Source organism: Cucurbita maxima, unplaced genomic scaffold (assembly GCF_002738345.1).
Source record: "Cucurbita maxima cultivar Rimu unplaced genomic scaffold, Cmax_1.0 Cma_Scf00002, whole genome shotgun sequence".
NCBI classification, from domain to species: domain Eukaryota; kingdom Viridiplantae; phylum Streptophyta; class Magnoliopsida; order Cucurbitales; family Cucurbitaceae; genus Cucurbita; species Cucurbita maxima.
The window spans coordinates 5,665,921-5,693,570 of NW_019272018.1; the positions used below are offsets into that span (position 1 = coordinate 5,665,921).

Sequence of the window (27,650 nt, forward strand, 5' to 3'; positions counted from 1 at the left end):
CGGAAAAAATTAATGGTAATAATGACAATAATGATTTTAATTTTTTTTCTTGAAATAATAACAATAATCGTCTGTCGCATGAAGACAAAAAAAAAAACTGCTACTGCATACATATATACATGCAAATATATATATATATATATATATAACTTCATACGTCATTATACCAAGAATAAAATAATAATAATCTTTTTTAGATATTTATTCAATATATTGACGGTTTTATTTAACGATGAACAAATAAGAGGTTAAAATTCATTTTACTATTAAAGCTATATTAAAAATATTTTTGTTTTGGTAACTTTTTAATGAAAAAGAATCATTAGCTTTTATGCAAATATAAAAATTTAAAATATGTACATAACATTTAAGTCTAAGCTAAATATACAACTGAGTTTCAAAGACCAACTTAGATTTGGTTTTGTGATTATTGGTTTTTTTTTTTTCTATTTTCGGATCACCAATTAAATTAAAAAAAACAGAGATTATTGACAACTGAGTTGTCTCCCACCACTCCTTGGGTCATCCAACATCTTTAAAAAGGATTCATTTAATCATTTGCGTTTAAATCGGTAAGTTTTTAAACTTTTAATTTTGTATTTAATAGGTTTCTGAATTTTCAATTTATGTATTAGAACCTCGACCTATTTGCATTTTTTTTAAAATTCATGTACCTATTCAATACAAAATTTAAAGTATATGATCCTATTGGCATAAAATTCAAATATTAGACCTAATCTTAGGTGATTAAAAGTTCATGAACAAAATACATACAAACTGAGTTTAAACATAATTTAATGAAACAAACAATAATAGAAGCAAATTGGCTACAAATAGCTATAAATGGGGAACGGGTTATAGAATTAAACTAAGCTTATAGCTTAACTAATTTATTAATGGGTACGTATTTTGTTATTGCTATCTAAAATGTAGTGTTTAAGTAACAGAAACTAATTCTACATTGCCCATATAGAATAGCATATGCATATGCACAAGGCCAAGCTCGAGCAGTTGTAATAAATAAGGATAAAAATGACTTCAATTTACCTGTTCGCCACTCGCTGATTGGCTTTTCTCTTCCTCGACTTGTTCGAGCAATGCTACGAGCTCTGCTTCGGTAAGGCTCTCCAGGCGTTTCTACAGACAGTGAATTGTTAGGGAGGTTGGTAAGAAAGGCATTGGAAAATCAAAACAAAATTGCCTTTCAAGAGGAAAAGAGAACTTTAGTTAAAAGGGCATTCTACAAATGGCTTAAATCACTCTCAAACGTGATAATCCTGAAAAAAGTCCATTGATTGTCGTTTTATATCATACCATACCTCCATGACTTTGTCTTCGTAGTCACGTAGTTGTTGAGCATATGTCATATCCTTATTTGAAACTCTAAACATATATGTGGAAATCCATGCAAGCGTTAAACCCAAAACCAGTACAAGCTGAACCACGTTACCTGCTTGCATAGGATCAAACCCAGCAAACTGCACGAGACATCAGGACAGAACAATATAAATTGCACACGGTAGACGAAGAAGAGTGACCGAACAATATAAATTTTGAATAAAAGAACAACTCTAAAGTTTTTCTCCTCAGTTTACAGTAGGAAAAATGGCCGGAAAATTGACCAAGTATAGAAGAGAGGGTGAGAAACAATCAGCTATTAAAGGAAAAGTGAAAGATCTTACCTCTAATCCACTTTTCAACCCAAATCCAAGAACTGTGACACCCAATCCAATTAATAGAACATCCTTCCTTGTGTAACCAAAAGGTGTTTGCTGCAGAAAAAAAAAAAGAGTGAAAAAATCTCATTTGTTATTCCTGATAATACTCGATATGGAGAGCTATAAGGTTATATTAGATAAATGAGAAACCAAACATTCTTTTGTTAGTAACATTTCATCATGCATTGCATTGATAAAGCACATAAGGTCATAGAAATGTCATCTTAGGCTGTGCCTTCATCTAACATTTATTGGAAACATTTTCGTTTAAACTTTGTCCAAGTCCTCAAACCAACGCTGCCTATTAGTAAGAAGCTACTTCACTTGTTTACGGACATGCACATGTAATGTATGTCATTATATTATCATGCCATCAGGTGATACTAACTGAGATTTCAATTCCCAGTAAAGCATTGTTCACTTTTGTTTTTGTGGACTGCATACATTTCGAGGAAATCAGCTGAAATCTTCTCTTAGAAGCATTCTATAAATGCATCTACCATCTACTCAAGAAGCAGATAATATAATCATGTCTGGTAGTTGCCTTACCTTGGATTGATTTGTCGGATCATCCTCGCTGCTGCTGGCGTTTGAAGAGCTACTGTCCCTAGGGACAGTGAGGACAACTTTCTTTGTGCCAAAGAATCCTTTCGTTGGGAAATCAATAGGTTCCTTTTTTGACAACCTTTGACTACTTCCTCTCTCTGAAAAAAAATATATAACAACCACCTGATGTAAATTCTTGTCAAATTTAGGGGAATGCACTGAGTTTCTAAACTACATAACCGGTCAAAAGTGGACAAAATCAAAATCATTTCCATAAGAAAATAGCACTTCTGCAAGGGGACGAGCTTTTGTTGAGTAAACACGTTGCTGGTCCTCAACCAAAGTGGATTTAAACAGAGCCTATTGGGAGTTATCATTGTGAAGAGACATTGACGAACAATCTGTTTTATTCACCATTAGTTTTCCACCAACTTGGGTTAATGCTTTAAATTCATACTATAATTTGTGGTATCTTTTAAAGCTTTCACAATAAACAATCAGCAAATTGTGCACTGTCAGTTCAACATAGCTCAAGATTTCCAATTATCACGCCAAAAACTAGCAACCTAACCAGTTCATAATTCCAAGAAACAATCCACGACTATTACTTCTTCAAGAACAAGACCATTAAAATTGACTAACCTCTGGCAAAATGTCGGTAAACTCTCGCCCTCTGTGGCAAGACTGGAGCAGCCGAAAAACCTAAAAACAAGGTTCCCTCTCTTTCGCAGAAGATTCGGGAATTGGGGATTCCATGTGTAAAAACAGCCATCTCTACTAGATTCTCCAAATGAAAACCTTACAGAAATCAGCGATTAACAAAAACCTAGAAGTTTCGAGCATCAAAATTGAAAGTGTATAGAGGAGGAGACATAGATGATATGAAGCAGTACCATACCGGCGGCAATTGGCTGGTTTATCAATCAAGGATTGAAACTTCTTTTCACGTACAAGTAGAAGAGTGATTACGGCTCAAAGCTCTTGAGATTACAGAAATTGGCGATCAAAACGAAAGCAATTTTAAGGCGGAAGAATGGTGGCTGAAATCAGTCATGAAGGTGCACCAAGGAATGATTGGTTCATAGCTCACCTTAGCCGGTGGAGTATAAAATCTGAAATCAGCTTCTATTTCATATCGCATTTTGGAAAATCTGATTAATTTGGGTCCCGCTATACAAATTGCAGTGTTTTCTTACTCTTTTAATTTTAGGGTGAATTAGTATGTCTCGTTAAAATATAATTTATGCCCCAAAAAATAGTAAATTAAAAATATTCACTTCACATATGATTAATGAAAAAAATGAGAAAAAATATATATAAATTGATTAACATGAACCATTTTCCTCCCTTTTTGGCTAGTTGCGTGGTAAACGGGAAAGCAAAGGTTGTTCGATCTTCTATTAGGTCAAAATCCTAGACGACGAGCTCACCAAACAATGTTACAAGTTTGATAGAAGTTTAAGATATTATCTATTATGGATCTAGAAGCTTTTTAGTTCAGTGTGTATATATGAATAGAAATTCAAATCATTGAACTTTTTAATTAAGAATATATTATTTTAGTCAATTGAGTTATTTTTAGATTGATAGTTATTGTGTACCAATATTTATAAATAAAAATATCAATAGACAATTTAATTTAATGAGCAAAATAACTAACTTAAATAGGTTAAATTAATAAAAATACTTTACATTATATTTAAAAAAGATAAAAAGATATTTTTATGTGCTCAAAATTTTAAAAAGTCTAAAAAATATATTTTTATTCATAGTTTTAGATGAAAATTATTTGTAATTTATTTTTAAAAATATTTTTAAGTTAATTTTATGTTTAAATAGTAAAAAGTTAAAAATTTTATTTCGATGGTTTATTAACTTCATAGATTATTTATAAATGTTTTAATGTTAGCTTAGAAAGTTGAGACATAATTTTTAATTTTTTTATAAGAGTAATGAAATTTTGAAATATATATATATATATATATTTAACGAAAGATTTAAAAGTATTTTAAAAATAAAATATTAACCATTTCTATTAAAAACTGAAATCTGTTACACCCACCTGCTACAAAAAAGGAAAAACGCCGTTTTGTTCATATTCTTCCGTGCATTGTTTGTGTAATTAATAATTAATTATGATAAACCTGGTTGACCCTTCTCCCGTATCTTGCGAAATCAGCAACCATTTTAGTTTTGATTATTCGGTGGTTCCCATCAATTTTGTAAATAATAAAATCTATGTCAAAAATACATTTATTAAAATTCAACCACTTAAATTCAAATTAATTATGTTTACTCTAAAATTATTTATTTTGTGTTTACATTATGAGCCATTTGGTGGAAGTTATAAAATCCAGGTATGAATACTTTATATATATATATACAATATAACTAGATTCTAACCAATTTTAATAATTAATATACATTTTTCGTCTATTTTAAAATTTAAAATTTAAAATTTAAAATATATTATTTTGTGGATGCCAACTTCATATAAATATATACACATTTTCATCTATATTAAAAAAAGTAAATTAACTAATTTTGAAATAGTCATATTCAAATTTGAATTTTTAAAAATTAGGTAAATATATATTTATTTGCTTATAAAATACATTGATTTATTATAAATTCAAAAAAACAATAAATAGTAAATAGAAAAAGTCACAAAAATAAATAGAAAATTTGCAAGATGAAAAATGAAATAAGAACGTTTGGTCTCCACCTTGAATATCTTTAATTTCAATCGAGCCTAATCATTCTATTCTCGTCCCATAAACATCTCTAGTTTCAATTCAACCTAATGAATGAATTTTTCAAACCTTAATTGATAATACAAAGCAACAACAAAGCAACAAAAGCAAGTTCGGTGTGATATGGATAGTAGATAGGGCCAAAGCACTTCTTCAATGCCAGAGTGGACCAAAGCTCTTTTTCTGTAGGCCAATAATAATAAATTATTATAAACTATGATTTAAATAATAATAATAATAATGAATATATAAATTTAGGGCATGGAGAGTTTGGTGGTTGCGAGGGGCAAGTAAATCGAATCAAATTTTGCCATTCCCAATCATTTGTTGGGTGCTCTGTCTTTATTATTTATTACCAAAATATATTTTTATATATATTTTTTTGGCAAAGGTCTCAATATTTTTATTTTTATTTTAACTAAATCAACGCAATTTAATTAATTTCTAGCTTTCTTCTGCCACATTAGGTGCATCCGAATCTTGGGCAATTTTATTTTCACAAGCTTTAAATATTTATTATAAAATTTTAATTAGTTATTTTATGTTTATAATTCTATTTTTATTTTTTCAAGCTTCTATTTAAATTGTGTTTATTTAAATAAATAGTTAAATATTTTAAAAAATCAATTTTAATTTTATTTTATTTTAAATAATTGGTGGACTAATTTTTTGGAAAGTCCAAAAAAGAATACAAAGGTTAATAAAGTAATTTTATAATTTAATAAATAAACAGCTCAAAATTAGAGATTTTTAATAATTTAACCCCAAAAAGAAACCGGCCAATTTTTTTTCTCTCTCTGTCGTATTCATGCATAAATTCAAGCATTGGCGAGAGAGATTCCATTATCGGCGCAACTACCACTTTCCCCACTTTTGCCAAACAAGCACTCTCTATGGGGAACTCAGCGTTCTGTGCGCCTTCGATGGCATTCAATGGCGCCGCGAAGGTCTTAACCTTAGACGGAAACTTGCAGAGCTTCACGAAGCCAGTGAAGGCCGCTGAATTAATGATCGAGCATTCCGGAAAATTCCTCTGCGATTCCGGCGATCTCAAGGTCGGCCACCGGATTCCAGGCCTTTTGACGGAGGAATATCTTGAGTGCCGTCGATTGTACTTTCTACTTCCGATGGATCTTCTTTACTCTGTGTTGACGATCGAGGAAATGAGTTCTCTCACCTACATCGCTACGAAGGCTCTGAAACGTGGAAATTCGAGTGGATTTGGAAGGATCTTCCCTGTTTTGATCAGTGAACTCTGTATTTTTCCGTCGGATGTCAATGGATTGAAATCGGCGGACGGCGATGGAGAGAATAATCAAAGTTCAAAGCCGGTGCAGAGATTGATGTCGAAACAGAGATCGTGGAAGCCGGCGCTCGAAACCATTGCTGAAACTTCGTGCACATAGAAAGAAAGAGGATCGCAATCGAAATCGCAAATACGTGTGAGATTAATTACATTACAAATAATGCATAGCATTTTTGCTTCGACAATCGTAGATACAATAAACATCGGAAATTTTATCCATTCTTCATAGATATATATCATTGTATATATTGTGAAGTGATGAGGGGATGCAAGTCTTTTTCTGAACATTTTCCTTTTCCTTTTCCTTTTCCTTTCGGATATTGTGTAGAATTGACTTTCAATGGAAATGGAAAAGTCTAAGCAAACATAGTGGCCATCACTTCTACTTCAGAAATCCAAATCAAGTTTTATTCCATAGATGATTTTGAAATGTTTATGATAGGCTATTAACTTTGAAAGAAGAAATATAAACTTCTACATAAATACGGAACTTTCACTTTTTTAGTTTCTTGTGTTCAAACTTGTAACAAATAACGACCTAACCCCACAAAAAAGTTAATCAACATTTTGGTAAAATTGGTTATAGAAATCTGCAAATTTCAGCACTGAATTCTCCGCCATTAAAGCCTCACCTCCATCGATCAATTTCAGTAACCCTAGTTCCAGATCTCACTTCCAACTCCATTAACGTCTACTACAAGATGAGCCCTCCCTCAATGTCTAGATATCACACCAATTACATTACTGTGCGTTTTCTTTTTCCCTCAATCTGGAAAAGATGGAAATAAGGAAATATTTTCAATGTCGTTTGGTTTGTCTTTTTTTTCTTTTTTGAGTTCCTTAAAGTAGACCATACCTATTTAATAGTGAAAAGTTAACCGAGTTTGGAACGATTCTAGGGGATTATGACGTCATAATCTTAGTTGGACATGGAACGCGTTCAGTGTTTTCTTCTCATTTATTAGTATTAATACGTTTCGATGTTATCAACATATATATTGACCTTGCTCTCTCATCTCTGAAAGGTATTCCAATGGCGGATCAGACCCAGAAGCCAGAGCTTTTTGAACTCAACAATGGAACCATTCAGGTTCTCCTTTCCAACCTTGGTTGCACCATCATTTCCCTCGTTGTTCCGGACAAAGATGGTAACTAGCAATTTGTATTTGACTTTTTCCGTTCAGTTTTTCGTGGTTTTCTTTCTGAGATCGTACTATATTGAATTTTGAAGGGAAATTGGCTGATGTCGTCCTTGGACTCGACTCTCTAGACTTGTATCAGGTAAGATTTTTCGCTTTTTCTGGCGATCCATTTGAGTTCGATGTTCCGCGATTCAAATCAAATGATTGTGGATATGTCGAGATTGACGGAATTTTAGGGTTTATATATGGCCTGCATGATTGTGAGGATTGCGATTGCAGGAATTGAGCTGAATTTCGTTGTGTTTGTGGATACGAGTTTCTTATGTTGGTTGGATTTCATTGTGAACAGGAGGGTCTTTCACCTTATTTTGGCTGCATTGTTGGTCGAGTCGCAAACAGAATCAAAGACGGGAAGTTTACACTCGATGGGCAAGAATACTCTTTGTCTATTAACAGACCTCCAAACAGTCTCCATGGTAAGGAATTGGAAAATTCAAATATCTGTTATCTCTTGGATCTTGAATTGCAGAGAATTCTAAACGAAACCTTATATTTTATTCAAATAATGTCCTGAGCTGCTGTGAATTAATTCTTTGATCGTCGACTTTTAGTTCCCCATTTGTTATTTCAACTTTATATTCGAGCGTTAAGTTTTTTCCCCATTATCTACCTTGACGGGAATCTTGGATGTTGATCGCGTTCATATCAGTCTATATATGGGCTTAAAATGTTTCTGTTTTTTTTTTTTTTTGTTTAATTTTCTGCTAATTGAAGTACCCTCTTCAGATATGTTACATTTCAGAGTGATATGAGAACACGGAGGAAACTTTTGTCTGTGTGATACCATCTTTAGGAGTAGTCTAAAGCATTGTCTCTTCTTCCTTCAGGTGGGCACCAAGGATTTGACAAGAAATTATGGGAGGCGAGCAATTACATAAGGGGCGAGAATGCATCGATCACCTTTAAGTATCGAAGTGCTGATGGAGAGGAAGGTATGATAATGTTGGTATTCACTCTTTTCCGTTCATCCAACTGATAATACTTACGAACATTAGCAATTTTTTCCCCTGGTAATAGGTTACCCAGGAGCTGTCTCCGTTACTGCAACTTACACACTCACTTCAAGCACAACAATGAGGCTTGACATGGAGGCAATCCCTGAAAACAAGGCCACCATAATCAACTTGGCTCAACACACCTACTGGAACTTAGGTGGGCATAGTTCTGGGAATATTCTCAACCATTCAATTCAACTTTGGGCAAACCATTTTACTCCAGTTGATGAGAACACGGTCCCAACCGGTGAAATCGTGCCTGTCAAAGACACCCCCTTTGATTTCACTGCTGAGAAGACGATCGGTAGCTCTATTAATGAGGTTGGCATGGGATATGATCACAATTACGTGCTCGACTGTGGAGACGAAAAATCAGGTTTGAAGCATGTTGCAAAAGTGAAGGAACCATCAAGTGGAAGGGTCCTGGACTTGTGGAGCAATGCCCCTGGAGTGCAGTTTTACACTGGCAACTATGTCAAGGATGTTGTGGGCAAAGAACGTGCTGTTTATGGTAAGCATGCAGGTCTGTGTTTGGAGACACAAGGATTCCCCAACGCGGTGAATCAACCCAACTTCCCATCTGTTGTGGTTCAACCGGGCGGGAAGTACCAGCACACCATGCTATTTGAGTTTTCAGTTGAATAGGTTGCTGAGTTTTATTGTGACAATAATAAGGTTCATTTCCATGCTATTTGGTTCTTGTTTTATCAAACAAGTGGATGAGTTGTTTTGAGACAATAGGAATCCTACAGTTGTTTCAATTGCTTGTGTGATTTTGAAGCATCATATTCTTTTAAAGGTATAGAATCCCAAGCATCATATTCTTTTAGTTGGAGATGTCACCATTTTTTTTTTCCTTCTTATATTATCAGTGAGCGTTCGGACTGATGAAAGATATCGCCTTTTAAGGCCACCGTTGTCCACAACATCCTTTACCTTACGAATCTCTTGACCCTATCGAAAATACTTGGCATTCAATGGTAGTTTTTGGTTTATGGGATTCTTGATGCTATTCCAAGACATGTTTGGATGATTAGTAAATTTTGAACATGGAAGTCCAATAAATCTGTCCTTTCAAGACTTGGTAAATCAAATGGATGACTATAGGTAACTGAGCTTAACATTGGAGTATCATAGCCAAAACGACTATATGTAACATAAGTGGACAATATTATATGTAATACTATAATATTGGGGTATCAGAATGACTATATGTAACAGGGCTAGACACTGGGGTATCAGAGCCATAATGACTCTATGTAACATAAGTGGACAATATTAGCGGTGGCTGGACTATAGAGCCAAGCACTGTGAGATCCATCGTGAAGCTGACGGCAAGACGTAACGGGCTGGATTGTGAGATCGTACATCGACTGGAGAAGAGAATGAAATGAAGCATTCTCTAACGGCAAGACGTAACAAGCTAGATTGTGAAATCCCCCGTCGATTGGATAAGAGAATGAAGCATTCCCTAAAACCTCTCTCTAGTAGATACCTTTGAAGAGGAGAAGGAGAAGGAAAAGGAAAAGGAAAAGGAAGATCACACCAAAATAATAATAATAATAATAAGGAATGGATAAAACCCTCATTTCTAGACTATTGGTGCGACAATACTCATTAAGTGAATAAACATCCCATGGAATTGGAAAGAGAGAAAATTTATATACTTGGAGCCAAAATAATGGCATAAAATAGTTGTTTCATCTTTCCGTGGGTGACTCCCATAGACGTTCCTGGTTCTCGGCACTTATTTCTTGTTTAGGTCGCTCACAATTGCAGTTGCGGCACATCATGTTCCGTCTGTAATTTAAAAAGTCACATCTACAGAAGGCAAATGCTTTGGCATTAATACTTTTGTAACTTGAATCAAAACGTATGGGTGCCAGAGATGGTAAGCAAACTCACGAGGGGCATTCCCATTCTCCTGGACTCAGCTCCCTCTTTGGACGATGTTCTCGGCATCGCAAACATTCCTTCTTGCTCGCAAAGTTCATGAATTCACATCTGAAACAAGTTTCACTTAGATAAGCTCTCCATGTCATTTTGTCAAATAAGTGTTATGTACTTACTGCGGGCAGATCCAATCTCCCTTCTTCATTCCAATTTCTTCAACATTCATCTTCTTCGGCCTCTTGCTTTTGCACTTTAAGCAGTGAATGTTTCTTGAGAAGTTCATGAATTTACACCTATTCCAGAATCACCAGAACATGTAACAATTCAATCATGGATGATGATACTTTATATTTATTGCCTTCAACTCATTAGAATATCGCCTAATTTATCTATAAGGTCTCAGTAGAGAAACTACCAATATTTAAAAACTGAACTATCTGTGAGCAAGTTCTTACTCTGGGCAGATCCACAGCCGAGCCCAAACTCACCGCTAGTAGTAGATATTATCCTTTTTGGGCTTTCCCTTTCAAACTTTCCCTCAAGGTTTTTAAAACGCGCTAGGAGGGGGTTTCCACACTCTTATAAAGAATGCTTCGTTCTCCTCCCCAACCGACGTGGAATCTCACACAAAATTGGTCGAGCTAAATTAGTTTTCTACCTGCTTTCTAGCTCCAATTCAAAGCACAGACACTAACAAATACTATCCAGTATGCCATTGTTTTTCACATCAAACGAAACATAGAAATCCAAGCTAATAGAAAAAGAAGTTTAGATATAACTTACTTTGAGCACATCCAATCTCCTCTTTTCATCTCAACATCTTTAGACAATGCATCATTTGTAAGTTTTGATGGCTTTTCTTTTCTAGATGGAGTTTTTGTATCAGCCTTCACTGCTGCAGCTGCCTCAATGGGTTCTTCACTCAGTTCAGATATCTCAGAAAGCAATTTCCTGATAGAGACTTCGACATGCTCTCTACCCAAAGCTTTGTCCCCTCCAGACAAAACAAGTGGATCCAATGCATAGGCCAACAATATTCTAGCTACATCCACAGTTCTTGCAGCTTCTGTTTCCTTCATAATAACATAAGCTCTATCACAGGAGCCTCGAAGGTTGCAAGTACCACAAACCTGTACAGAGTAGATACACTGAAATGAAACACAGGCCTTATATGGCAAAATAATTATGATGTTTAAGTGAGAATACATACCTCCCCTTCATCTAGATGCACATAAGCCCTTAACCTTTTAGCTGAATTGACAACTTTCCGGAAGAGATTGGGACATCCATCCTTCATAACCGTTTGGATATCATCTCTGGACAATGACCTGCACCAAGAATAGCCAAGGATTCTAGTCGAGCCATGAGAAATGTACCCGTGTGAGATTCCACATCGGTTGGGGTAGAAAACTCTTCCTAACATACGGGTTTTAACGCTAACGACGATGTGTAATGGGCAAAAGTGGATTGCTAACAGTAGACTTCGATTGTTACAAATGGTATCGGCCGTAAGATTGGATGGTGTGCTAGCAAGGACGCTAGGCTCCCAACTAGAGTGAATTGTGAGATCACACATCGGTTGGGGTGTTGCATTCCTTATAAGCATGGGAAAAACTCTCCCTAATAGATACGCTTTAAAATTATGAAGCTGAAGGCTATACGTAATGGCTAAAAATATTTGGTAGTGGTGGGTTTTGACCGTTACAACCTAAAATCCCAAAGCTCACTACCAAAGTTCACTACAAGTGTACTTTATGTTAGACGAACACGACTCTCTACAATGGTATGATATTGTCCACTTTGAGCATAAGCTCTCATTGTTTTGCTTTGGGTTTCAAGAGGCCTCAAGCTACCAATAGAGAGAGTATTTGTTAATTATAAACTCATAATCATTCTCTAAATTAGCGAGTGAGTTTCATCATCCAACATTTTCATGGGTATGAATCATACATTCCCAAATAATGCAACCATCACCAAGTCAGTATCAAATCCAATTTCAATTCAACAATTCTAAAAGAAAAACTCACTCTAAAATATCGTGGCGGTCGCGCGCAAAGCTAAGGCAAGCATCCTTCAGCACGTTCATGTCATTGTAATCAGTCTCGGATGGCGTCACTGCATCACCACCGCTCCCATCTCCGTTTGCATCCTCCGAAGGAGGTTCGATCAAGTAACCTTTGGCCTTCAGGCCGTCGACAAAGGAAATCCATTCAGGCCAGGGGTGGTGAATGAGGCTGGAGTGTGGTTGAGGCGCATCAACGCCGCCGTCGCCGGCGGAATCTAGCGTAGTAGAAGAGCTGCAGTTGATGAAGAATCTTCTGGGGAAGAGGAGTGGCGATAGAGATCTGGATGTTGCTCGGGAGATTGCAGTGCCGAAGTGTAGGAATTTTGTAGGGGACATGACGACTGTTTATGCTGGATTTCAAAAAATGTATATATATATATATATATCTTTTTTTACCTAAATATTCCGCTTGCAAAAAAAGAAGAAAAAACGGCGGTAAACTTGTAAAACCTATTTAGTTCCGCCACTGGCGGCGGTCCTCCTATCTCCTCGATTCCATCGCCGGTGGCTCTGCCCGAGCTGCGTCGTTGGGCGTGGTTGAGGCTGTTACTTCTCCAGCCGCTGCTGTTTCCATGTCCCAGGTACGAAGCGTGTCCGTTTTGTAATAAAGTTAAAGGTGAACTTTTAAATTTCTTGTTCTCGTTGATCTCAATCTTCTGATTAGTTTTATTGGCGATGAATCTGTGTTAGTTTCGAGGGATTTTTGGAAGGAATTTTGGATTAGTAATTGCTGGGAAATTTACATTTTGGATTAGTAATCTTCTGATTGTACTTTTCAAATCCCTCCTTTGCGGTTGCATGCCCGTGTGCACTTAATGACGATGTTTCACTTTTAATCTCAGTTTTTCTTGACTACTACGATGTACCATACAAAGTTGTCGAGGTCAATCCATTCAGTAAGAAAGAAATTAAGTGGTCGGAGTATAAGAAGGTGCCAATATTGGTGGTTGATGGCGAACAGCTGGTTGACTCCTCAGGTATTGTTTCATTGTTCTGAATGTTCTACTTTATATTCGAAATAGTAAATCTCTATCTGTATTACTAACTCCTGGCAATGGCATTGCTGCAGCCATAATCGACCAGTTGAGCCACAAGGCTTTGTTGGATAAGAATGCTTCTTCTGTCTCTGAAGATGATGAAGAAACTAAGTGGCGTAGGAGGTTTTTTCTTCTGTATCTAAATCTCTTTTCCATGCAATTGAATTTCACATGTGAATTTTGTATCCAAGGGGGAGGGAAGAGGGATTGACGATTGGTTATTAGGTTCGGCCACTTATATCTGTATGTTCATATGCTTGATTATAGATACAACATATGTGAAATTGTTTAGTGTTGAGATTCTGAAAATTTGTGATAGAAAAGAAAAGGCTACGTATGTTCTGCGTCTTGTTGGGCTATTGGACAGTTCCATCTGGTTTAAACTTGAGCTAAAACCAGATGCATGGTGGTTTAGTGACTTGCAAGTCCATTTTTGGGTGTGTGTGGTGGTGGTGGGGGGATGATAATTGAATTCTTATTCATTATTAGTATGAAACCTTTTGGTTTTTGATTTCTTTCATTTGTTTAAATTTAAATTGATGCAGATGGGTAGACAATCACTTGGTACATGTCTTATTCATTATTAGTATGAAATCACTTGCTAGTAATGGTATGACCAAAGCATGAATTTTTTACTGAAATGTTCTTCTTAACAAACAAATCTCCACGTTGATCGAGGATTTTCATTGGCATTTTTTGGTAGTCCGCTTCAGTCAGTCTTTACTCTACACCTCAAAGATTTCCATGTGATGCTAGGGAAATTTCGAAATTCTCCTTTATTTGGATAACAATTTATACTGTAGGTAGTTTATGATTATGTTGGGAGATTAAACTCTTGATGATTATGTTGGGAGATTAAACTCTTGATTTTGAGCGTTGGATCAAGATTTGATTCTCTATAACAGCCAAACCCTAGCATATATTGTCTTCATGGGGGTTTCTCTTCCGGGCTCCCCTTCAAAATTTTTAAGATGCTTCTACTATGGAGAGGTTTTCTATACCCTTATAAAGAATGATTCGTTCTCCTCCCCAACCAAGATGGGATCTCACAATCTACTCCCTTCGGGGCCCAGCGCCCTCGCTGACACTCGTTCCCTTCTCCAATTGATGTGGGACCCTCACAATCTACCCCCCTTCGGGGCTTAGCCTCTTCGCTGGTACATCGACCAGTGTCCGGCTCTAATATCATTTGTTATTGTCCTCTTTGGGCTTTCCTTTCCCGGCTTCCTCTCAAACTTTTTAAAACACGTCTACTAGGGAGAAGTTTCCACAACTTGGGCGGTAGGGTTACTTCATTTTGATTTAGGATTAACAAAATATGAGCTTAGGTTATTGATTTTATTGAGTTTGGGATCGAGATTGAAAATAAACTTCGTGAGTATTGAGTTTGTTAAGCTATATTTAATTCATCCGCTTGTCTTGTCAATTCTATTCTTAGGTAATTTTGGCTTTGTGGAGAAGACTACTGTAGAGTATGCTGGAGCCGCCGCTATGTATTTCATATAAAAGAAATGAAAGAAATATAATATTACCGATGAGCGTGCAGCGTCATACGAAGCAGCAGAAACGTGGGTAGATGCTTTGGATGGACGGGACTTTCTAGGTCTGTACTCTGTAGTGTTAACTGTTCTTTTATCTTTTTTTCCTCTCTTCTTTTCACCCTTGGAGTTTGTTTTTTAAGCATTAGTCTGTTTTCATGAAAAGTTTCATGTCTTGTTAAAGAGAAGAAAAGAAGAAAAGGAGGTTTCAGACATCAATTTAGGACTTAAACATGTAGTTGGTCTTTTAGAATCAATTGTCCTTCACATAAACGCTTAGAGATATGTCAAATTCACAACCTTCTGTTTGAGTATTTTTCTTCGAATGACGTGAAGTTCATTAATGGTTGTTGTTTTGCGTTTTTAGGAGGCTCAAAGCCTAATCTAGCTGATCTTGCGGTGTTCGGGGTATTAAGAAGCACCCATACGTTACTTGAGGTCTGGGAAAGACATGGTGGAGAACACACGCATTGGTGAGTGGTACACCAGAATGGAGAGCACTGTTGCAGACTCCTCCACGATCATATCCTAATCTCTCCTCTCATCAACTCATTTTCTGGGCCTTGGTTACCCTTTGTTCTTCTCTTTGTGGGTACACAAAGTCTATATATGCAAATTTTTGATGTCCTAATTGATTTTTTGATCAACTGCCATTGTGTTACCATGAGAAATGGTGTCATCAGTATCAAGGTAATAAAAAGAATCTCCCTCTGTCTTCCCTTTTATACTGTTTTAAGTGTTCCTCTGTTTTTTAAGGTGAATGTACTGTTGATGCGAATCAATATATCGAGCATAATGATCGTTCTTCTACTCGGACGTTAATAGCCCGTTTTATTGGTTGTACTCTGAAATTTTAAACTTCACTAGAAATTTTGAATCTTCCAACTTGAAGAAAATGAATTAAATGATAATTTTAATGATAACCCATAATTAGAAATTAAATTATAGCCAATGTAATCAATTATGAAGTATGCGGCGCTTTGTGAAATAGGGTTTTTTAGTAATATTACATTATAGCACCAATGAAAGAAACATTAAACTTACATTTTATAGTCACGAGATTGATCGAGCTCTACGTACTTGGGAGAGGTTGATCTAAAATGTTTTAATCATTAGATTTATGCTTAAGTTAGCAACTTAAGCTTTATATCTTTATAATTAACTTATATTCATCGTCGTTGGTGCTCGATCCTCTGTTATGATCATTGTATGGCAGCTGTGCCTCTTTTATCGGTAGTTGTAGTATATTTTTCTGTCCATTCTAATAGTTTGCTCATCGTCACATAGATCAATAAATGTTGTGTTAGTTAAGATAGATACGATTTTTAAACATAATTGAAAGTTTCTTAAATTTTTTATATTTATATAATTTATGTAGAAAAATATATAAAACTAAATTCATGGTTTCGGCCCCAAAAGCCAAAATTGATAGAGAAGGGGGAGAGAGAGAGAGAGGAACAAAAAAGGCTTCATCATATCCCCTCTATTGTCAATACCTCCAAGCCGGCTACTCTAATTGTTATCTTCTCTCCGCCTCTGCCTAAAACCCTCTTCCTCAATCGGAAACACCTTCCTAGGGTTTCCAACGCTCTTCTTCCGAGCATTCATGGCGTCCAATTCTGCGAACCTTTGGGTCCTGTTGGGATTGGGTTTGGCTGGAATCCTGTTGATCACGAAAAAGCTTAAGAAAGCCATTAGAGAGGATTTTGGAGCGTTTATAGAGAAGCTTCAGCTACTTCCTCCTCCTCAGCCTGCTCCTCCTAAAGCCCCTCATCCCCTGACCGGTCTCACCTTCGCCGTTTCCGACGTGTAGGCTTCACAGTATTTCATTTTTCGTTTTGTTATTGTTGTTATTGTATTTTTTGTCGTCGTTGTTGTTTTGGTCGGTTTTTCTTTTCACATACATATTGCGAGCGAGTGGAGGCGCTAAACGAGTTGATATAAAACGCATCTTGAATTTCTTCACCGAGTAAATTTAGCGTTGTTGATTACCTTGTGACAAGTTGAGTGCTTTGCATTTATTTTAATGATGGGCTTCATCCGTTCCTTCCATATATTTGCATTTTGGATTTAGGAAAAAGAAAGATGGGGAATCTATGAAAAAAAAGCTTATGTTTCTCGAGATTATGATCCGTTTTATTTCACCGAGGATTGGTATTCCAATATAAGTGGTGTATATCATATTAAATGTTCTATAACTGCCGTGAGAATCCAATTAAAGTTTCACGTTTGGAAATAATCTGTTTTTTGTTTCTGGAATATGAGAATATCATAGATAACTGTCAAACCACTTTTTGATCATCATGGAGTATTTGGCTAGAGAAAATTAGGTGGATATTTAAGGTTTTTGAGGCCTTGGGAGGAGGTGTGAGACTCGCTTCAATTATTCTGTTTGGGTTTCTATATCCATTTTTTTCCCCTTCAATTATTATAATTATTATATTTTTTCTCAATGGTTGGAGCTTATTATTGTAATTTTGTATGTTATTATAGGTTCACTTTTGTTTCAGGCCTTTGTTTTCTGTTCAACGATCAGCTGTTCTTTTTATATTTTCAATGAAATTTTAGTTTCACATTAAAAAAAAGGATATCTATCATAACTAATTGTCTACAACATTTGATGACGATTCATGATGACACGTTCGTTCTCTCTATTTGAGCATTTTCTAGTTAGTTCCTAAAGTGGAGCATTTATATATGGTAATAACCAGATTTGAAATTGAAGGACATGTGACTGGGTTTGGTCATCCAGACTGGGCAAGAACACATGATGCAGCTTCTCGTACAGCTCCAATAGTTTCTGCTCTTGTTGAAGGAGGAGCTACTTGCATCGGAAAAACTGTTGTCAGTGAACTGTCAATGGGGTAAATATTTTTCTTAAAGTTTGTGTGTTTCAATTTTATCACAGAGCGGTTGAATGAAAGTTCATTAGATGTATGGATCGATAAACAAGAAACTTTCCAGTTTCTCCAAATTCATTTCAAGCAGTGAGTGAGCATACTGTTTTATTTGGTTGGGTGTCCTTTGGTATGTAGTCAAGATGAGCTGTTCATTTAGTTTAGTGTCAAAACCATATTTTCCTAGTTTACAGTAATTTAGAAAAATACTACTCCATTCCTCATTCAATCCTTCATTTGATGATGGAACATTGCATGATTCTCAATCTACAAATATTTATTTAGTTATATTTAATCTTCCTTAATCTCAGCATCAGTGGAGAAAACAAGCATCATGGCACTCCCACTAATCCTGCATCACATTATACTGCTCCTGGTGGGTCGTCCAGTGGAGCTGCTGTTGCAGTAGCTGCTAATTTTGTTGACTTCTCTTTAGGTGAGTTGCTTAAATTCTGTGTTCCAGCCAATTCAATTATATTTCAATCTCTATCAAACAGGTTTTCCACCCATTTGGAGGCAGGGGCATCACCTTTATAGGCACCTTCACATACACTGCCCAAAAATTTCCCCTATAAGAAATATAGACGATGGCTGAACTGAAAATCATTGAAATTTTCTTACCGTTAAATATTGTTCTAGGCTGCCAAGTTGATTATTTGTCAACTTCAGTGTCACATATTTCCTTTCCATTAACCCATTATTATTCATTTTATCTATTTTTCCAAAGTTCCATATGTTAGTTTTGCATATTTATTTGATTACTATGTATTTTTTATAATAAATTTTTGTAAAAAATGTTATAGATGAATCTGATGATGGTACATATGTGACTCATTAGAATTTAACTTTTTGGCTCTTGCGCGTACACACACACAAAAGCTGACTAATTTATGTTCTTTCTGGTATGTGTGTGATCATATCAAGGTTCTTTGTGTCCATTAATATGCTTAATGCATGTAGGCAACTGATATTCTAAGTCTGCTACCAATTACCAAATAAATGGTTTATTATTTCCTCAAATCTTCAAATTTCATTAGCCATTCTTCTAATTTTATTGGTTATATGACATGTTTTTTGACTTGTAACTTTCAGGCATTGATACTGTTGGTGACGTGAGAATACCTGCTAGCTTTTGTGGCATTTTTGGGTTTCGACCTTCTCATGGATCTGTTTCCCAAGTTGGAATCATACCTGTATCAACAAGTCTTGACACCGTTGGTAAGTACATCAACTTTGTCACATGCTTGTTCTCTAGCTATTATTGGTGAACTTTCTGAGATTCATGAGCCATTCTACTTAATTTTTGGTTAAGAAAGATTTTTGATGACCTCTGCCCAAACTGTAGTCTTTTGTCTACCATTGAGAAAAATGGAGAAGTTCTATGTAGAAAAGTGCCTCGTGTTGTTTGTATGTACCTCCCAACCGTCATTAATTAATAGAAAGTTTCTTAATTTTTCATTTCATGATATGGAGCTTTTATCATTATCCCCAATTTTTCTATTGGTTCCGGGTTGGGCATCTTGTTTCCCTCTTATAAAACTTGTTTGGTGTCATTTTGTTTGAGCTTCTATTGTCCTATGGCAGGATTGTTTGCTAGGGATCCTAATGTACTGCGCCGTGTTGGCCATGTGCTTTTGCAACTTCCATACGTTGGTCAACGCAATCCAAGACAAATTATTTTAGCTGATGATTGCTTTCAACTACTGAAGATACCTGTTGACAGGGTTACCCAGGCGGTGACCAAATCAACTGAGAACATTTTTGGCAGTATGTTCTTCTTTTTGCCCTTCGTAATTAGTTATTTTGTGAAACTCTCTTTAGTTTCCAATTAATCTAATTTTCATTTTCGTGTCAATATTACCTCAATTAGAACAAGTATTGAAGCATGAAAATCTTGGAAGCTATTTGAGTTCTAAAGTTCCGAAATTGAAAGAGTTAATTGGGATAAAGACAAATGGCAATCTGAATTCTTCTTCAATTAGAGTGCTGGCCAATGTGATGCAGACTCTTGAAAGGTGTGACTTTAACTTTTGTTGATGTTGTGTTAACTTACCTGATGTTACTTTTAAGATACACGGGGCAAACAGATACTAAGCTTGCCTTTTGTTGCGTGCCCTTCTCAAGTGTAGTCTTTTTTTAAATCCTGTGTACTAGTAGAAGAATGTTTTTTTTTTCCCTCTTTTTTCCCTTGATTTGATATCATTTGTGGGTAGTCTTGTTATCTAACTTATTGCAAACATATCTTTACAGGATTGAGTTCAAAAACAATCATGGGGAATGGATTGACTCGGTGAAGCCAGATTTGGATCCTGCTTTAATGGAGCAATTAAATGAGAAGTTGGAGACATCAGATACAGTAATTGAAAACCTCAAGTCTGTTAGAAATGAAACCCGTATGGCTATTAATTCTCTTTTGAAGGTATCGTTTATGAAAGGGCTATTATTGCATTTAGCTTAAATTGTATTTATTTATTTATTTTTAAACTTTGTACTATGATCTTATTTCTTCTTTGATGTTTTAATAAATATTGAAATACATTTCGTAGTCACTTCTTTTGTTGGTATTATTCCCACCCCAATATTCTTTGAGACTACATTTCAAGTTGCTTAGCTTGGTTTTTGCATAAATGTTTTCACTTTTCTTAGGATGATGGAGTTCTGATCATCCCAACCACTGCCGATCCTCCTCCGAAACTTGGTGGAAAGGAGATTTTTTCAGAAGAGTACCAGGGTCGTTTATTTAGTTCATTGAGCATTGCTAGTATATCCGGTTGCTGTCAGGCAAGCTTCCTCCCACGATCTTCCTTCTTCTTCTTCTATCTCTCTCTCTCTCCCCTTCCCTCTCTCTAAAAAAGAAAAAAAAAAGCAATTAGTTGCATTTTGTTTTGGGGTTAGGTTTTCTCTTTCATGATAAATTTGCCACCAATATGATTTAAGTTTATCTAATTTCAGGTCACCTTGCCACTGGGATTTCATGATAAATGTCCTGTATCTGTATCCTTCTTAGCCAGGCATGGGGCAGATCGCTTTTTACTAGATACTGTACAGACCATGTACAAGTCTCTAAAAGAGGAGGCTGAGGCTGCTTCCAAAGCCAAATTCTCAAAGAATGCTATAAGCCAAGAACAGTCGGCTGAGATTGCAAAAGAAAAGGTATTCTTAATCTGTTAGTAAATCACCTTTTTCTTTTGTCCTGAAATTTCTGGCGCCCATTAGACTTGTTTTTTTTTATGCAAACATATATTCCTGCTCTTCTGCCTCATTTCCTCATGTTACATGTTCATTTGCTGATGTACATTTTTTCTGCAGTTGGGTCATGTGTGACCTTCTATAATTCATTCTCTCTTCTCTTTTAAGTTTTACCAGGATTTCTGGATGTCATTCATGTTGCAAATATTTTAAAGACTGCTGTCTCTCTTGATTACTGGTTAAGAATGAACTAGTTTCTGGGGGTTTAAAAAGTATTAACAATTTAATTTTATATTCAAATTAGTGTATAATAAGTTATATTCAACTAACCTCTCGACTAGTAATTTATATTCAACTAGCCTTTTGATGCCAGGTTGCAGACTTGACTGTAACATATATGATGGCATCGTTACCGTCATGTTAAATTGGCTGTGTGAGGGTTACATCAATATTTTCAATTCTTTCATCAAATAGTAAAAAGAATTGAATGTTTTGCATTTGCTGCTTGTTCCCCACAACCCTATCGATATTTCTTGGTGAACTAAATGCCACAACAGAGAATTTTTTTATTACTTGTCATATTACAGTAGTTTCATAATATGTTGCCAAAGATTGTTCAGAAGGCTCGCCGTTTAATTGCAGTTTTTTTTTTTTAATGTCCGTTTGATTTTTCTTAGAGTTTGTTATACACCATCCTATTTATTCTGATAGTCTTTGTTAAATCTTAGCTCAATCTTTAACTGGTATGTGTGTACTCCGGAATACCAGGGCAATCAAGCATATAAAGAAAAACAATGGGAGAAGGCTATTGGTTGTTACACTGAAGCCATCAAGCTCAACGGTAGAAATGCTACATATTACAGTAATAGGGCTGCAGCATATTTAGAACTTGGACGGTATATTCATTTCGTCTATGTTTTTTAATTGATGCTTTCATCTAATCTCCATACCATTTCCAGAGGCTTATGATCGTTTTTTTCTTTGCTTTGTGTCGTTTCAGGTTTCACCAAGCAGAGGCTGATTGCAGTAAAGCTATTGACCTGGATAAAAAGGTGATCCGTATAGTAGACCTTTATACTGTGAATTAGATTGTAAATGGTCTTCCATTTGTCTGTTTATTCCCTGTGATTAGTCAGAAACTTTTGAAATGGTCTTCCATTTGTCTGTTCATCACGCTCATTTGCTTTAACATTTCCCAATCTTTTCTATTTTCCAGAATGTTAAATCCTATTTACGGAGGGGTACAGCGAGAGAGATGCTTGGTTTTTACAAGGAAGCAATTGAAGGTAAGCCGTTTCTTCTTGTTTCCTGTATTATTTTATGGCTTCCTGGATGAACTTTGCCAAATCTCTCATAGCCTTTCTTTTAGGTCGTGTGTAAGCATTGATGAGTTCTTATTAGAATATTTCTTTTTATCAAGTTAATATTAGAATATCATAACATCTTATGTCAGAACAGATGATTAGTTGTTGGGACTGGTTTACAAAACACGTCCCAACAGAGTTCTTACCTGAAACTTTGTCTATGATGCTGAGTTTTGTCAAAACTTAATGGTTCCATTTAATCCAATTGTCATTTGCATCGCACTGTTCTTGACCACAAATTCTCTTTCTGATTGGCTACTTCAATTCTGATGCAAATTAACCTATCATTTGTTGATGGATTCACACCACTTCGGTGTCACTTATGCCTTCAACAATTTTAAGTTGTTTTCCCTGATCATTGTTTTGATGGTGAATTGGTATTATTTACTGCAGATTTTAGTCATGCTCTTGTACTCGAACCAACAAACAAAAGAGCGTCGATATCTGCCGAGAGATTGAGAAAGCTATTCACAAGTTGATTAAGTGATAAACAATCTTCTTGGGACGGAACGATCGCTCATCTGGCAAGACCTTTGTTCTCTGCCATGAAGACCCATTCACTGCACACAGACGTCCAAGCTGTGGGAATATTTGGGAGTGCATTTGGAGCAAATAATGTTATCCCCTTGATTTTTGTATTCTGATTTGGTTAGAAGCATAGAAACATTGGTTATTATTTGTTAAAAGGCTATGTAATCCATTTTTGTCTCAACCAACATTTCTCAATGCGGATTGTAGTTGTAGCTGAGATGAGAAATGGTTATAGAATACTATTATGGTGATCGGTGAGTACAAGTTAAATGCTTTTGGAGATGTGCCTCTCTTCTGGTCAAGTCTATTCTTGCTCAAGTTGCATTAATTGGCATTGCTGAAATCGGCTGGCCTTGTTGGCTTCCAAACAAGGGCCGAATCTGTATGATTGTAATACAATTACAGATTGGGTTTTGACATCTTCAACATATGAAATAATCATTTTACTCTTATATCTCATGTCGAATTTGATTCTTCTCAGGTTATCCATTTAAGTCGCTGCAAAAATATAATGCATATAAACAGGTTGAAGATATTTACCAAGAAAAGCTCCAAGGGGCGTGATGAACAGGGCAATGATTTCTATGATTTTCAGTGAGCATCTATCTTTTACATGAACTTGGCCGGCCGAATACAGAGACTTCGTTCTACCGTCCAAGTTCATCGCAAGCAAATATTAGTCGCTTTGACTGGTTATATATAGTTATTAGTCTTCTTCATTTCATCGACCTGTGACAGTTCACCAGTTTAGGTCCACCCGACCTGTTTTTTGATGGCTAGAAAAGACAGCGTAACAATGCCACAGAGAACATCAGCAGCTATCTTACTCTCTGTATTCAAATAAGCAAATAATTGGGTATTCTTTCCTGCATGATCTACAATGCCCCTTTAATTAAAGTCAGGCCTACATTTGGCAGGTAATCTGGATTCATCTGATTGTATTCAAATTTTAAAATACAAGAAATATTAAAACTATAATAAATATATTACTTTATGTTATAAATTCATTTTATTTTAGTTAAATTAAAATATGTATAATATAATATTTGATATTGAAAAATAATAATTATACTAAATTTAAAACAAACATTCAATTCTTAAAGCAAAAGAATTTAATTCTCAAAAAACAAATAATTAAACGATGTTATTTTTCTTTTTTAGTTAAATTGAAAATCATTAAATGTTTGAATTTCCGGTGTTAATCGGGCGTAGTTCATATTACGGACCGTCCCATTATTTGCGCAACCTACAACCGGATGTCTTGGTCACCAATATTACACCTGGAACGACTAAATATAAAATTTATAAGAACATTAATGGCAACCAAAATCGCCATCAGACGAAGAAAAATTAAATATCAGCAAATAAATTATATCAAAAGACCAAAAAAGAAAAAGGAAAAAAGACAAAGAACCTGTTCCAGAAAGGAGCTGTAGCCTCTGGGTCCCGCGGAATTTGCTCGTGTTTTTATTGTTATTATTTTTGTGTTCTAAATTTCGTATCGAAAATTTATTGGTATTTATAAATAGGAGGGATTAAGCAACTATGCCGGATACTCCATCGTCGCCAAAGAGCGGTGGTCGGTTGGTGTTAATGGAGAATCTGCTCGGACTTCTCCGTATTCGCGTCATTCGTGGTGTCAATCTTGCTGTTCGTGATGTTCGCAGCAGCGATCCTTATGTTGTCATCAAGATGGGAAAGCAAGTACGTGTTTCTCGTTGTTTCTTTCATGATCGATCACCTTCGTTTCTTGTTCGAATTCGAGGTTTTGTTTCTTTAGGTCGTTTAGAAATGTTGCTAGATCGTAAGAACCTGTTGAGTTATTGGTCATCTTCATCGTTTGCTGAACTGCGGAGTAATTGATTGATCTTTTTGGGATAATGGTCGTGTGAGTGGTGTGATTTGTGAGGAAGGGTTAACCATATGTAATGATTAGTAATTGGTTGAATTTGTGGCTAGATTGGTGGTTATTCGATATGACTTAGGAAAACGACGCGAATGTTTGGATTGTTTTTATGGACTTAAGTCTTAGAAACATACGAGGCTGCAATTATGGCGCACTCGAGGAGGAAGGATGGTTCGGCAACGGCCAAAAAAGTTTCGTTAAATTCTCCTGTAGGATTTCCAGAAATGAATATTTTGTGGACTGTGGTGGTGGACCGGAGCTGTTTTATGATACGAGTTTTATTCCGAAGTATGAGATGAATTAAATTCATGGTAGTTGAATTATTAACTCTAGGTTTTGTTACAATGTACGAACATCCTGAGAAATTGTTGTTACGGATTGTGATTTTTTAGGCAGGTCAATCAATTCCTCTGGTTCAATGAGCTATGGCGTTAGAACAATGAGAAAGTAGGAGATCTTAATATTAGATGTGAAATCTTGGTCGCCATCATAATTTGTTTCTTAGTTTTTATTTCTTATAAGGAAAGGAGAGAGATAGAATTAATTTTCATGTACAACTGCTGCTTAATTCTTTAGTTCCTGTGAAACTCTGAATTTAGAAATTGAAGACACGGGTGATAAAGAAGGATGTCAATCCTGTATGGAATGAAGATCTAACACTTTCTGTCAGTGACCCGAATATTCCCATTAAGCTGGTAATCTTTCTTTCTTTATTGTTTATTCTGTACGTTTTTATCAAATAAATAAAGCTCTCGTGTTTCCTTTATGGATGTGAAGTAATATCTGTTCAATTGTATGGTGGTACCATTTTCTTTTACCAATTTTTCCCTTTCTCTCTTGTCTCCTTCAAATACATCAATTATGAAAAAAATTTGTTGGTACTTGGAATTCATATACTTCTGGAATTGATATGTAGTGGTGATCCATGAACGCATATTTTCTCGGCCAAAATGATATCTATTTGGTATATGCTCTGCCATCAATCTGAAATGCTTTTTAAGTAATTTCCATGTGATATATACACCTACTGAGTTGTAGAGGTGATGAGTTCATACTGTTTACCAATTCGTAGCAATAGCTATTGCTAATCAAGTATAAGCCCTGTTGCCCTGTGGATTAGCTGTAAGTGATCCTCTTTAGTTTCGAATGTTGCCGTCCATGAACCCCATACTTTGGTAACTCCGAATTATATTTTGTCGTGATTACTTTTATATTGTCAACAAGGCAAACCACCGGAACATTATCTCCCACAATATTGAATACTAGTTTGGACTTTGAAAATTCTACTTCCAGAGTTTGTTGCATAAGGAGATATGGCTCGTCAATGATGATTTTTTTTTCTCATTCTTTTTTTTGTCAAGCTGTTTTAAAACTTTCTGTACAGTGTACAGTCCTAAACTGTAATGGCCCAAGCTCTTGTCTTATTTGGGCTTTCCTTTTCGGGCTTTCTCTCAAAGCCAGACACAAAGAGGTATGCCAGCGAGAACGCTAGGCCCCCAAGGGAGTGGATTGTGAGATCCCACATCGATTGGAGTGGAGAACGAAACATTCCTTATAAGGGTGTGGAAACCTCTCTCTAACAGACGCATTTTAAAACCTTGAAGGAAAGCTCGGAAGAAAAAGTTCAAAGAAGTGACAACCAATATATCCTAGCGGTGGACTTGAGTTGTTACATAAACTTATGAAGAGAACATAGTTAGTGACAACCAATATTCCTACTATATATTTGTGGCACATAATCTTAGCATCAAAGAAAGCTCGACTCTTTTGTTGTACTGTTTACGTTTGTGAATATGATGGACTGATAATGAAGGCTTCTAGAGAAGAATGAAAAAAAGGGTGAGGTCTATTTTATGAGTCAGTTGTCTTGGTGCAAATCAAAAATTAATTTCCCTAACTTTCTTTATCGTTATCATGTTTCTTTACATTGCATTTCTTTTCTAAATTCGTATTGAGCTGGTTTGCAGACTGTTTACGACCACGACAAATTTAGCAAGGATGATAAAATGGGATATGCTGAGTTTGATATCAAATCATTTATAGAAGCTCAAAAGATGAACTTGAAAAATCTTCCTAGTGGAACGACAATCTCACGAACGCTTCCGGGCAGGAACAACTGTTTTGCTGAAGAGAGCTGCGTCATCTGGAAAGACGGTAAAGTTATCCAAGATATATACCTTAGATTGAGAAGGGTCGAATGCGGAGAAGTCGAAATTCAGCTGCAGTGGATTGATCTTCCAAACCCCAAAGATTAAAACAAGATTTGGTTTATCAGCATCATCCTGTGATTTTACTTGATTGTAATATTTCTATCATTCTTATGATTTGAAGTACACAAATCAGTCTATATGAATCTTGATTGTATCATGGATGTAGTCTTATATGGATTCGTACACAAATCAGTCTATATGAATCTTGATTGTATCATGGAATGTAGTCTTATATGGATTCTCCATCTGCATTTATTTGCCAATACTATAATTTCATCCTAATTAAACCACTCGAGTTCTGATCGATCATATCTAGGGGTACATGGTCTAGGTTGAGTCGGGTTGGAGGATTTTTTTTTACCCAACTCAAGTTTGGGTTGGTTGGATTGGTAACCCAACCCAACCCGAAACTTTTCACAACCCAACCCTACCCTACCAGAATAAATTATTCAATAAGATTGTCTCTTAACTATTTATTTAGCAGATAGAAAGCTGAAGCT

The 27,650-nt window shown here is 35.8% G+C and overlaps 5 protein-coding genes and 1 pseudogene across 10 annotated transcripts; 4 read left to right on the forward strand and 2 right to left on the reverse strand.

Annotated features, from left to right (window-relative positions):
- Window positions 1–855: 855 nt before the first annotated feature.
- On the reverse strand, window positions 856–3,375 carry LOC111471752. 5 transcript variants are annotated; one of them, XM_023117441.1, is made up of 6 exons: window positions 3,163–3,375; window positions 2,907–3,038; window positions 2,268–2,422; window positions 1,683–1,772; window positions 1,320–1,478; window positions 856–1,137 (listed from the first exon to the last, which is right to left on the reverse strand). In XM_023117441.1, the coding sequence occupies exons 2-6, from the start codon at window positions 3,034–3,036 to the stop codon at window positions 1,039–1,041; spliced, it is 633 nt and encodes a 210-aa protein (XP_022973209.1). In that variant the 5' UTR covers window positions 3,037–3,038; window positions 3,163–3,375; the 3' UTR covers window positions 856–1,038. The 5 variants fall into 5 exon arrangements, with proteins under 5 accessions (XP_022973209.1, XP_022973206.1, XP_022973210.1 ...); XM_023117438.1 differs by having other exon boundaries at window positions 2,907–3,041; XM_023117442.1 differs by having other exon boundaries at window positions 2,907–3,048.
- A 2,477-nt stretch (window positions 3,376–5,852) lies between these two features.
- LOC111465363 lies at window positions 5,853–6,684 on the forward strand. The gene has a single exon (XM_023109698.1). It carries the CDS (start codon window positions 5,911–5,913, stop codon window positions 6,421–6,423), a length of 513 nt encoding a protein of 170 aa, XP_022965466.1. The 5' UTR covers window positions 5,853–5,910; the 3' UTR covers window positions 6,424–6,684.
- Window positions 6,685–7,297: 613 nt separating this feature from the next.
- Window positions 7,298–9,295, forward strand: LOC111465354 (aldose 1-epimerase). The gene is made up of 5 exons (XM_023109687.1): window positions 7,298–7,471; window positions 7,555–7,604; window positions 7,815–7,941; window positions 8,353–8,457; window positions 8,543–9,295. The coding sequence occupies exons 1-5, from the start codon at window positions 7,357–7,359 to the stop codon at window positions 9,163–9,165; spliced, it is 1,020 nt and encodes a 339-aa protein (XP_022965455.1). The 5' UTR covers window positions 7,298–7,356; the 3' UTR covers window positions 9,166–9,295.
- Window positions 9,296–10,090: 795 nt separating this feature from the next.
- LOC111497775 (zinc finger protein VAR3, chloroplastic-like) lies at window positions 10,091–13,001 on the reverse strand. Of its 2 annotated transcripts, none has more exons than XM_023148725.1 (7): window positions 12,929–13,001; window positions 12,441–12,828; window positions 11,624–11,741; window positions 11,197–11,543; window positions 10,590–10,706; window positions 10,426–10,524; window positions 10,091–10,320 (listed from the first exon to the last, which is right to left on the reverse strand). In XM_023148725.1, exons 2-7 carry the CDS (start codon window positions 12,812–12,814, stop codon window positions 10,221–10,223), a joined length of 1,155 nt encoding a protein of 384 aa, XP_023004493.1. In that variant the 5' UTR covers window positions 12,815–12,828; window positions 12,929–13,001; the 3' UTR covers window positions 10,091–10,220. The 2 variants fall into 2 exon arrangements, with proteins under 2 accessions (XP_023004493.1, XP_023004484.1); XM_023148716.1 differs by having other exon boundaries at window positions 10,091–10,341.
- On the forward strand, window positions 12,932–15,776 carry LOC111497341 (annotated as a pseudogene).
- Window positions 15,777–24,544: 8,768 nt separating this feature from the next.
- On the forward strand, window positions 24,545–27,415 carry LOC111465511 (protein C2-DOMAIN ABA-RELATED 4-like). Its single transcript, XM_023109923.1, has 3 exons — window positions 24,545–24,738; window positions 25,540–25,635; window positions 26,908–27,415. Exons 1-3 carry the CDS (start codon window positions 24,580–24,582, stop codon window positions 27,193–27,195), a joined length of 543 nt encoding a protein of 180 aa, XP_022965691.1. The 5' UTR covers window positions 24,545–24,579; the 3' UTR covers window positions 27,196–27,415.
- Window positions 27,416–27,650: the final 235 nt, after the last annotated feature.